Source organism: Nicotiana tabacum, chromosome 19 (assembly GCF_000715075.1).
Source record: "Nicotiana tabacum cultivar K326 chromosome 19, ASM71507v2, whole genome shotgun sequence".
NCBI lineage: Eukaryota > Viridiplantae > Streptophyta > Magnoliopsida > Solanales > Solanaceae > Nicotiana > Nicotiana tabacum.
In genome coordinates, this window is record NC_134098.1 from 97,594,712 (window position 1) to 97,607,157 (window position 12,446).

The following is a 12,446-nucleotide window of genomic DNA, read 5'->3' on the forward strand; positions in this document are numbered from 1 at the left end:
CAAATAAGGGAAAAATACCGAAATGGCAAGGGAATAGGGAAAGAATCCCATTAAGAATGGGATCTGGGGGGGATTTCGGTGAGGCGGCGGAATTAGGGTTCATCAGTAAAGGGGAAATAAGGGCGGAGGGTTTAGGGAAATAAGGTTAGGGTAGAGAGGAGGGAGATATAAGGAAAGGGGGTGGTTATTTGTGGGTCGTTGATCATCTTTGATCAAAGACCAAGATTTAAACGGACTGGGGTCGGGTTTTAATGAATGGGTAAGGGTAATTGGGTTAGGAGTATTAGTTTTGGGCTGGTTTGGATAGTTTTGGGTAGTCTTAGGTCCGAAATTAATTAAAGAAAATGGGGCCAGATTTTAAATACCCAAATTTAACCAATAAAATAATTTATAAAAATAATAAATAAATAATAAAAAATAATTTTCGCATAAATATGATTTAAAACAAATATTCAACATTATAAAAATATAAAAAGGTTATTTTTTGCATAAATAAAGTAATATAAGTACATATAGGCTATTATTGCAAAAATATGCAATTTTAGCCTTTAAAATGCAAATGTAATTATAACAAATGTACTAAAAATATTTAAAACCTAATATGGGTGTAAATGATGATTTTATATGATAAAATCATCATAAAAATTATTTGTAATATAATTAATGGGTATTTATATAATAAACATGCGGAAATAAATTGATTTAAAGCCTTTAAAAATTATGAAAAATTATGAAAATACTTGTATATGCTTGTAAATCAAATGATGATGCATATGCACTATTTTGAAAGTGTATATATATATATATATATATATATATATATATATATATATATATGAAAAATATGAGGAAAAATTGGGTATCAACACCCGCATGTCCTCCGCCCCTGGGCGGCCGGACAGCTAGTGCTGTAATCATGGGCTGATGACCCTGCTGTACTACCTTGCCCCGAAGCCTGGGGCAGAACCTCCGCACATGACGGGGATCCCCGCACTCGAAATAACCTCTCGGTGCAGTGATTTGTTGTCCTAAAGTCTGACCCTGATAGACTGAATACCCACTGGAAGAACCCTGAATGGCTGGTGGGTGATAAGAACTCTCCGGCATGGCACTGAAATAGGAGTTGGAAGAACCCTGAATAGCTGGTGGGCGGTAAGAACTCTCCGGCATGGCGCTAAAATAGGGTCGCACTGGAGCAACCCCGAGGAGGCGGCGGTGCTGGATATGTGGGCCTACTAGGCTGACCCCTCATAAACTGACCTCTGCCCCCAACCGGGGAACCTTTAAACTCTTCGAAATAACGGACCCTCTTGTCCCGCTGCATTTGCTCTCTACCCCTCTAACGATAACCCCCAATCCTCTGAGCAATCTCCACTACTAGCTGATAAGAAATCCCCATCTCGACCTCCCGGGCCATAGTAGCCTGAATACCTGAGTGCAGCCCTGTAACAAACCTCTACACTCGCTCTGCCTCAGTAGGAAGTATCATAAGTGCATGGCGAGACAACTCAGAGAATCTCGCCTCATAATCAGTCATTGACATCTTACTATGCTGGAGCTGCTCAAACTGGAACCGCAAATCTTCCCTCTGAGAATGTGGGATATACCTGTCCAAGAATAGACGTGTAAAATGGTCCCAAGTCATGGGAGGAGAACCTACTGGTCTGCCAAGAAGATAAGACTACCACCACCTACGGGCCCTGCCCTCCAGCTGGAAAGTAATGAAATCCACCCCATGGGACTCCAATATCCTCATATTGTGCAGTCTGTCCCTACACCGATCAATGAAGTCTTGGGGATCCTCATGTCGCTCACCTCCGAAGACAGAAGGGTGTAGCCTAGTCCATCTGTCCAATAGCTTCTGCGGCTCGCCGGCCGCAGCTGGTCTAGGCGCAGGTGCCGCTGCTGCAACTGGCTGGGCACCGCCTACGGGTAGTGCACCCGGGGTCTGATATACGGCATCTGTATGCCTGGAGCCTCAGAAGTAGGGGTTTGTGCTCCCCCTCCCGCCTGAGATGTGGATGGGTCTGCTGGAAATAAATCAGCCGGGGTCATAGTATCCATGAACCGTAGCATACGGCCCATGACCTCCTGAAAGCCCGATGCTGACATGAAATCGACCGGGGCTGGCTCTGTTGCGGGCACCTTATCCTGCTCCTCAGCAATGGGATCCTCTACTGGATCCGCTGGTGGTACAACTGGGGAAACTCAGGGAAGTCCCCGTCCCCTACCTCGGGCGGATGCGCTCCCCCGGCCTCTGCCTTGGCCTCTAGTAACAAGGGGTAGCCCCTCTCGAGTCAGGAATGTCTGCCATGCGCGTTCTCACCATCTGTGAGAGAATAAAAGGAAGAATCTTAGTACACCATCAACTGCACGATAGGAGATGAATAAAGAGTAGTTTCCTAACACCCTATAGCCTCTCGAAGATAAGTATGGACGTCTCCGCACCGATCCGCAAGACTCTATTAGGCCTGCCCATAACTTGTGAGACCTACGTGAACCTAGTGCTCTGATACCATGTTATCACGACCCAATTCTATTTTAGGCCGTGATGGCGCCCAACACCGTTGCTAGACAAGTCAACAGTGAACAATCTAGTGATTTCCCATTTTAATAAGTTTTTTTCAAGTAAATAACTTTCCTTAATTTAAAAGATTTAATAAATAATAGATTTAGAGTAATTAAAACGAAGGCAGCTAAATGCAATCATAACCGTAGAAATAAAGCCAAAACCACAAGTCTACTAGTGTGTGCCAAGACCTAGTGTCACAAGTGTATAAGCTACTAGTAGAATATACAAAAGATTTCTGCTCTACTGTCTGAAATGAGAAGACAGAACAATGAGGGAAAAAAAGACTCTGGTTGCTGCAAAACGGCTCGGAAAAGCAACTTTCCGTGTAGTCTCGTAACCGGGATCAAGCGTGCATGTCGGACTAATACCCATATGCACCTGACTCATATCCTGCACATTTAAGTACAGATGTATAGCGTGAGTACATAAACAACATGTACCCAGTAAGTATCCAGTCTAACCTCGAAGAAGTAGTGACGAGGGGTCGACTGCGACACTTACTATTGGCTAGCAATAATATGTCAAAATTATAATTTAAGCATGGATTACATGAAAAATACTGAAACTCCATAACATAAAGCAGTAATTACTCCTTTCATAAATATTAAGTCCCTAATTCATTTTTCTATCATTTAATAATTTACATCTCAAGCCAATGAAGCAATATCAAATATAATTAGATCCAAAGATTTATCACACGCAAATCATGTCGAGGTCGTACGGCCCGATCCAACATAATATTTAAACTGTGCACTGCCAAGGGTCAAACGGCACGAACCATAGATGAATCTATCTGCTACCGAGGCATTCGGCCCACTCCACAAATAGGAAATACTCTAAAGAAAGACAAATTCTCAATAACAGTCAAGTGTTCCATTCATGACTCCGAGTGAAATTTAACCTTTTAAAAATTCTTTTATAGATTTCCAATATGTCTTAAGCAATTAAATTAACAAGTAAGGGTTCTAACATCTCAAGTATAGCATGATTTGGGTCCTAGACTACCCGAACAATAGCATAATTAGTAGCTACATACGGACTCTCGTCACCTCGTGCGTACGTAGCCCCCACAAATAGAAAACACACATTAATTAATTCACCTATAAGGTTAATTCCCTCTTACAAGGTTAGAAAAGAGACTTACCTCATCTCAAAGCCTACTTTCTGGTCTAAGATTGTGCTCAAACCCTCAATTCGGTGCCGAACAATCCAAAACTAGTCAAACGGTTTAATAATAAATCAATACATATTCAAAAGTTCATATTCCAACTATTGAAGGGATTACCCAACCCCAAATACATGATTCCTAAAATTCACCCCCGGGCCCACGTGCCCGGATTCCGGAAATTTTCAAAGAAAGTTGTTACCCAAAATCTCACGAACTCAAATATATGATTTTTACTAAATTCCATAACAAATTCTGTGGTTAAATCTCATTTTTTTTTCAAAAACCTAGGTTTCACCTAAACCCATGATTTTCACTAATTTATATGTTATAATCTACCCATGAACTATGTATTAAACTCACATTGTGTGAAAATTACTTACCTCAAAGTGCTAGGTGAAATCCCCTCTCTAAGAGCTACAAGAATCGCCCAACAATGAAAGAAAATGAGCCAAAATAGCCTAAGTTCTATTTATAAAAGATGATTCAGCCTAGGGGTCCTTATACACGATCGTGGCCAAGCTCTCGCGATCGCGATGGCTAAACTGAAAAGCCCAGGAAAAGGCTTTACGCGAACGCTAGAGGACCCATGCGAACGCGATGCACTGGGCCACCTACTCCTCGCGAACGCGGGGCCCAACACGCGAACGCGTAAGGCAAATGGGTTGCCTAGGCCCAGGCCCAGGCTTCTATGCGAACCCGGCCTGCTCAATGAGAATGCGTCCCTGCGTATGCGAATGCGAAGAGGAAAAACCTCCAGTCCCCAAATCCTTCACTGCGAACGCGAGGGTCTGTCCGCGTTCATGAAGAAGGAAACCAGAACAGAAAATCTGGTGCTTTCCACTTAACTCTGGGCGGTCCGAAACACACTCGAGCCCCTCGAGACCCTGTCTAACTATACCAACAAGTCTATAAACATAATACGGACTTGTTCGAACTCTCAAAATGCGTAAAACAACAAGAAAACCAAGAATCACACCCCAAAACCAAATTGAATCAAAAAATGAACTCCAAGTTTCCAAATTGCTCCGAACGCGCCGAATCATGCGTAGACTACTCTGAATAACACCAAATTTTGCGTGCAAGTTTTAAATCACCATACGGAACTATTTCCGATCTCGAAATCCCATTTGGACCTCGATATCAGAAAAACCAATGCCAAACCAAATTTAAAGAACTTCAAAACCTTCAAAGAACAAACTTTCACTATTAAGCGCTGAAACGCTCCCGGGTCATCCAAAACCTGATCTGAATATACGCCCAAGTCTGAAATCATCATACAAACCTCTTGGAATCGTCAAATATATATTTTGAGGTTGTTTAGTCAAAACGTTGACGAAGTCAAACTTAGTCTTTTTAGCCAACCTTAAGGAACCAAGTGTTCCTATTTCAACCCGAACCCTTCCAAATCCCGAAATAACCATCCCGCAAGTTATAAAATAGTAAAAGCACATACAGGGAGTCTTGTTTATGGGAACAAGGTTCTAGAAAGCAAAACGACCGGCCGGGTCGTTACAGCTTCCGTGAGGAATAGGTCTGTTTTTTAAGTAATGGAACGCCTTTCCGCATGTGGAAGTAAGACCTTATTCACCATCTCAAACAGAAGCTGATACACTGGAAGGAGGGCCTTCTTGTGCACCCGTTCCCCTTGCTACACAGCATCATCCTTCAGAATGGCACTTCAAAAATTGGGAGAACAAGTCCCCTCAATGGATGAGATCCCTTCAGTAGGTACTCACAACATGTTCCTCAACATAGCCTCGTCAATCACAAATCCGTTGACCTTCAAGCAGATATTATTATCTTCCACTGTGAACATGTCTGCGTAGAAGCTACACACCTATTCCTCATATACCTTGGGGATCTCATTGGTGAACAAGTGTGTTCACTTTTGAAACTCACAAATATCAACCAGTTGACTCATCTCTGTCATGTCAAGAATGTCAGGAGCAAATGTTCTGCCCCACAACACTCTCTGCTTTCTTAGATTTTCTCTGCCTTCATCCTTAGACACACTTACTTTGACCTTCTTGGAGGAACCAGGTTCCTCGTTGTCACCAGCCTTTCTTTTCACAAACTTTCTCACACTTTTCTCTTTCTTTGCAGACTTCTTAGACAATTTTCACCAAACTTTTCTCCCTCAATATTTTCCACTTCCATAAACAAGAACCTGCTTCTTTAATTCCCACCATTGCTTGTCTACATGGCAGTGATTGTATCAAAGGACCAGGTCCACTTTAGAGGTTTTTTTAGGTCATTTTTAACTCTGCCTAGATCTTCTTGAAGTTGTCTGTTTCTTTCAAGTTCAGTACACATACTAGATTTCATAGATTTGAGTTCATTTTCAAGCTTAATGTGTGCCTCACTTCCTCTTAACTGCTTTGTTTGTGTTGTGCTTGTACATGTCTTGCTTGAGGAGAGGACAGTTCTTGATGAAGTGCCCTGGCTTCCCACATTTATGACACAAGTCATAACCTCTTGGTTTACTGGAGCTACCCCTTTTTGGAATGCCTCCATTTTTGTGCACCATTTTCTGAAATCGTTTTGTCAGATAAGCTATGTTAGCATCCTCGCCACTTGAGTTATTGTTGTTAGCCTTGAGAATCATGTTCTTCTCCTTCTTGGGTTCTTTTCTTTCATGGTCCTTCTTTTTCATCATTTCATAGGTCTTCATATTTCCGATGAGTTCATCAATGGTCAACTTTTGTAGAACCTTTGCCTCCGTGATAGCATTTACTTTGCTTTCCCATGAACCAGGTAATACACTGAGTATTTTCCTGACAATTTTGTTCCTTGGAATGATCTCTCCTAGAGAGTGGAGCTCGTTGATGATGGAGGTGAATCGAGTGTGCATGTCTTGAATGGACTCATCATCTTTCATCCTGAAGAGTTCACACTCAGTGGTGAGCATGTCGATCTTTGACTGCTTGACTTGAGTTGTTCCTTCATGTGCTGTTTGAAGAGCTTCCCAGATCTCCTTGGCAGATTGACAAGCAGAGATTCTGTTATACTCGTCTGGTCCAATACCACAGACAAGAATCATTTTGCTCGGAAGTTCTTCTCTATGGCTTTTCGGTCAGCATCATTGTACTCCTTTCTTGACTTTGGAACTATTACTGCTGGCTTGCCAACAGTTTTCATGGGCACAAAAGGTCCATCGCAGATAACATCCTAGAGCTCTGAATCTTCAACCATGATAAAATCATACATCCTTGTATTCCACCATCTGTAGTATTGTCCATTGAATCTTGGTGGTCTGTAGATTGATTGACCTTCTTCAAAGTTTGGTGGAGCAGCCATTTGGATCCTTTCTAGGTGTTAGCCTGGTAGAAAGAACCTGCTCTGATACGAATTGATGGAAACTTAGGGTCCATCAAACTATATAGAGAACCTGATTCTCTATCAGTTCCCACAGAACACACACAATAAGAGATAAGTAAATGACAAAGCCGAGTTTTACGTGGAAAACTCCTAACTCACGGGATTAAAATTCACGACCTACACTCGTAGGATTTCAACTTTACTATTGAGTAAACTTAAGATTACAAACTATTGTAACCTAGGAATTAAACTCGTAATCCCTCACTCACTTGTAATAACTCTATTACAAGCCTCTTTGTAATAACTCTATTACAAAACTCACAACTCAACTAACTCTAGTCAAGACACAAACACACGGTTTTATGATTTTACAAATGGTTTCCTATACAATACTTCTAGCTAAGCTAAGTAGGAATTACAAGTAGATCACTCTAACAAAGTTACAACACAACTAAGGACATATAGTAAATTAGTGCTGGAAACTGGTCCTTTGTTATGTTGTTCTTTTTTCTTGAAGCCTTGAAGTCACTTGCAAGATGGAAACACACTTGAGAGAAGACTTGTTGATTTTTCGGATGTGCAAGTGTATATCTTTCCTTTGCTTCATGTTAATAGTATTCAAGTGATGTCACTTGGATGATGCAAGCAAATATCTGGTACAAAGCATTTCCCATAAAGTGACTACTGCATTGTTTGCACTATTGCGTGTGTGCAGAGGAGCAGTTGCAGCAACTTTACAGCTGTGAGGAGTTGACTGGTACAGTCAGGAGGGGAACTGATGTCCATCTGTTCCCTCTATCGTCTCTTTTGACTCTAGTTGTTGGAACTTGTGCCTGACTTGAGATTTGTTGTTCGTTGGCACTTTGAGGATGTGTAACAGGTTTCCGATCTAGTTCTTATCATAAAGTTTGTCAGATCATCAAAATATAAAAAGGCACATAGCTTATCATCTATCTTCTCCCTCAAATCAGCAGAATCGTCGGCGTCATCATTGTGGTCGTCGTCAGAATCGTCGTCGGCGTCATCATCCACTATTGGCTCATCCTCTTAGGCGAACAAATCTTGCCATGGCTATGCCGGAGAATATTTGAGGGCTAGATTATTATTCGTCTCCATTTTTAGTTTTAGTTACAATGTATACAATATTTTGCTTGGCCGAAAAATACCATCTCCGGCGAACTTTCTTCTCTTTTTTACTATTTAGTCACATACAATGATATAAAGACATTGTATTATGTACAATACACTCAAACATATTATATTTTTATATAAATATATTATTTTTTCGCCTATATTTATGTATTCCAAAGGTCTGTATTTTTTTTTTTAATACAACCGAATATCACCATGTTTTGTGATTTTTTTCTGTTTGAACACAGTCGAATTGAATATGGTGAATTGATAAACAACTGTAATCCCTATTTTTTTAGGCGGATTACCTCACTGTATTTATAAATACAGTTGCGTGAATACATGGAATACACCATAGTAGCAGCGAAATTTATGTATAGTTGATTTTGTTGAGTTAGATTAGGAGTGATACACGCTAATTGATCCTCTTTCCGTTATTAAACATCTGGATTCCCCTGTTCTTTTAGGAAAATTTAAACAATAGCGCGAATACAGCGAATACAGTCGCACAGCTAGACTCCCATATTTCTTAGGCGAATTCCGCTACTGTATTCATAAATACACTAGCACGACTATAGCGAATACAGTCGCATAACTGGACTCCACTATTCTTTTAGGCAAATTCCGATAATGTAGACTGTAGTCATGAATACAATAGCGTGAATACAATGAATACAGTCGCACAGCTGGACTCCCTATTTTTTAGGCGAATTCCGTTATTGTATTCATGAATACAGTAGTGCGAATACAACGCACATCTAGACTCCCCTATATTTTTTAGGCGAATTCCGCTATTGTATTCATGAATACAGTAGCGAGAATACAACGAATATTGTCGCGCAATAACTTAATAGTAGGCATAAGAAATAATTATGCATATAGTAGCTATAGAAAGTTAATAAACACAAAACAATAGTGGTTTTTTAAAATTTCTTTTAAATAATCACAATCAGTAAATGACAATTTCTCCCAGCACCAAACAATCAATTTTCAAAAGCACAAATAAAGAATCCGTCTATGGTTGGCCTGGCCTCACAGAGCAAGCTCTATGATAAGTAATAAGATAAGGTATATATTACATTCCAGTTCCTATAGAATTTATATGAAGGAACAACATAAACCAGAATTATCTAGTATCCACTTGCTATACCTGTAGTCAAATTAAAGTTCTTTGTTCAACACTAAAATAGCATATCTTAAAAACTTGGCAGTGGCTAGGATTGGCTTACAAACAACTAAGAGAACCAAAGATACCAAAGAAATAATGGACACAGAATAAAAAATGAAAAGCTACCACCACTTTCTTTTTCCTCGAAGTCCCAAATTTAAATTAAACCATATACCAAACCAAAAACAAACTATAAGGAAGACAAATTTCATAAAATTCTAGAAAGGAAAAAAACAGAAATGCTGATCACAAACCTTCCACAACACTTTTTACCTTTCAAACTCTCTTCTTCTCTTTCAATTCTCTTCCTCTACTTCTTCTACACTTTCCTACTTCTTGTTACAAACCCCATTAATAATCACCTAGTTAAAGCTCACGTTTTTATCTATGCTGGTTGTTCTCAAGATAAATACCAACCCAACTCTCCTTTTGCTTCCAACTTAAACTCTCTACTCTTCTCCATAGTTAGCTCTTCTTCTCAAGTTCTTTACAACAGCTATGCTCTTGGAAATGACAGTTCAGCCCCTCAAGAAGGTTCTATTTACGGTTTATATCAATGTAGGGGTGATTTACAATTAAAAGACTGCGCAACATGTGCGGCAAGTGCAGTAAGCCAAATAAACTTAGTTTGTTCCTACACTTTTGGGGCTAGTTTGCAGTTAGATGGTTGTTATTTGAGATATGAAAACACAGATTTTCTTGGAAAACCAGACACAAGTTTAAGGTACAACAAATGCAGTAAAAATCAACTCGGAGCTGGAGATGGTGATTTCCTTAGGCGTAGAGATGATGTTCTTGCTGATTTGGAAGGCGCGACGGGTTTTAAGGTTAGCAGTTCAGGTTCAATTGAAGGGTTTGCTCAGTGTGTGGGTGATTTGAGCGTAGAAGATTGTAATTCATGTGTTTCTGATGCTGTTATGAAGTTGAAAACTATGTGTGGATCAGCTGCTGCTGCTGATGTTTTCTTCGGTCAATGTTACGCTAGATACTGGGCTTCTGGCTACTATCATTCCTCTGGTAAGAACATGTTACGCTATCATGTTATCCAAAAGAAAATTACAGGTAATTTAACTATATATGAAAAATGGAATTAGTAACTTCAAAACAAGGTAAATTACCTAGTAGAATGGATTAAAATACATTGTAAAAATTCTTTGTGCTATCATTATATAATTAATCATATTTTTTCTTTTATTTTCTTGAATAAATACGTTGATAGTGTACGAGTTTTTAGCTGCTTCATTCAAGATGAAAATTAAACTTGAAACTCATGCATGATAGTATAGTAGTTTTTAAAATGTAAGACTCATAATGGTAGTTATATACAAAAAAGTTTAGGCGCATTCATATACTAAATCTTTCCATATGAATAAGGAAATTATCCTATTGCATAAATTTGATATTAGTGTCACAACTCCTTACATTTATTAGTAATTTTATGTGAATTTCCTTGAACCCTTTTTTTTAAACTACATTCTTTTTGTAATTGTTTTCATTTCGAGTTTATAAAATTTTCCGAATCAGTAAGAGTTCAAGCATTCTTCCTTTCTTAAGACAGGATAAAAATGCAAAGAAAAGCAAAAAAACAGTCCCATTCTCTGAAAACAAATTATAAAAAGAATTATTTTCCTAAAGCATAAAGTTGTAAGGAATAATTCACTTTATTTGATATCTCTAGGGAATATGGCCATAGCGATGTTCTTTTTGTTTTGAAATTCTTATTCTCTTTTCTTTTAAGCTTCACCTTCCACATGTTCCGATCGTACATAAAGCACCTTTTTCATTTTCAAAGGGCGGCCTCAAGTAGCACTAGTGGCTAGTGCAATCATTAACTTAGGGCAATAATTCTATATATATATATATATATATATATATATATATATATATAGACCATTTGGCATTGTTTCTTCATATCTTCTATGTTTTGAGAAAGAAACACATTCAATGTTTCAGTGGCGAGCTCTGTGCTTTAGCAGTCACTAAGTGATATTAAATTTTTCTTAACACTTTATTCGCTTGAAGGGGTATCAAGATGAAACCTAGAGTCTATTGATCCAAATTTGAGGACAATCTTTAATTATATCAACTTTAAAAACATAAAGCCTGAGTTATTTGGTAATTATACTTAACTTCTTTCGATAAAAAAGATTTAAAAAAATGATGAGCTCAGAATATTTAATTACATTGGCTCGTCAATTAATAAAAATATCATATAGTAAAGTGGATAAACTGGCTAGAAAATAAATTTTCTTTTATTTTGACTAACTTTACAGTTTGAATTTAGTTAGTTCAAGTAGCTTAAACTGAACTTATTTCTTCTTTTTTTTTTCTTTTTTTTGTAGTTGTATTTTCATCGTTCGCTAAACATATCAGAAAAGAACATCATCATAGTTCCACCGAACAGTACTTAAAATGCCAAACATTCTAAGTCTATATGCAAATTTCTTTATATTTAATCTAAGAGCTTCCGTTGCTTTAATTACTGCGTATCCATTTGTTATCAGATTCATCCAACGACGACGACGTAGGAAAGACAGTTGCAATAATCGTAGGAGTATTAGCTGGTGTTGCTGTTTTCATCGTTCTTCTCTCCTTTTGTCGCAAGGCTGTTGGTAATATATATTTTCTTCATGCTCTGCCCATATTACATTTCTATTAGTGAATTTATGAGAATACGGTATAAGAGAAATAGTGGATTCAATTATGAATTCCCGAGTTCGACATAATGCATAGATAAATTAAGTTAAAAGTATATTTTAGAACTTACTGATCTCTTAAAATTCATATATGTTGTTTAAAAAATTTCGTCAGCCTTTATTAGAATGCTTTTATTTTGTAAGTTGTAACTTTCTAAATCCTTTGTAGGGTAAAAGGAGAGAAGGAAGTTGATGCATGGTTCAAGGAGGTAGAAGGTGGACTTCTATAGGTTCAATATTTGTTAAGAGAGTAATTATGAGTTCCACTTTCTCTGTTAAGAAATTATGAAATTTTATGCATAAGAATTATGAACTTCTATTTGTTTATTAGGAGTTATCATGATGAGTTCCACCCACTTTTGTTATTTTTATGTTAAATACAAACATTTGATA

General features: G+C 38.3%; 2 protein-coding genes across 2 annotated transcripts; one reads left to right on the forward strand and one right to left on the reverse strand.

Annotated features, from left to right (window-relative positions):
- Nucleotides 1-6,099: 6,099 nt before the first annotated feature.
- Nucleotides 6,100-6,780, reverse strand: LOC142173609 (uncharacterized). Its single transcript, XM_075239231.1, has one exon. The coding sequence runs from the start codon at nucleotides 6,778-6,780 to the stop codon at nucleotides 6,100-6,102; it is 681 nt and encodes a 226-aa protein (XP_075095332.1).
- Nucleotides 6,781-9,472: 2,692 nt separating this feature from the next.
- LOC107827920 (plasmodesmata-located protein 8) lies at nucleotides 9,473-12,446 on the forward strand. The gene is made up of 3 exons (XM_016655153.2): nucleotides 9,473-10,374; nucleotides 11,862-11,969; nucleotides 12,223-12,446. Exons 1-3 carry the CDS (start codon nucleotides 9,597-9,599, stop codon nucleotides 12,225-12,227), a joined length of 891 nt encoding a protein of 296 aa, XP_016510639.1. The 5' UTR covers nucleotides 9,473-9,596; the 3' UTR covers nucleotides 12,228-12,446.

Coding starts and splice junctions, on each gene's coding strand:
- LOC142173609 (XM_075239231.1), bottom strand. CDS start 6,780: ATGATTCTTGTCTGTGGTATTGGACCAGACGAGTATAACAGAATCTCT.
- LOC107827920 (XM_016655153.2), top strand. CDS start 9,597: ATGCTGATCACAAACCTTCCACAACACTTTTTACCTTTCAAACTCTCT. Junction 10,375..11,861: donor TGGCTACTATCATTCCTCTG/GTAAGAACATGT, acceptor ATTTGTTATCAG/ATTCATCCAACGACGACGAC.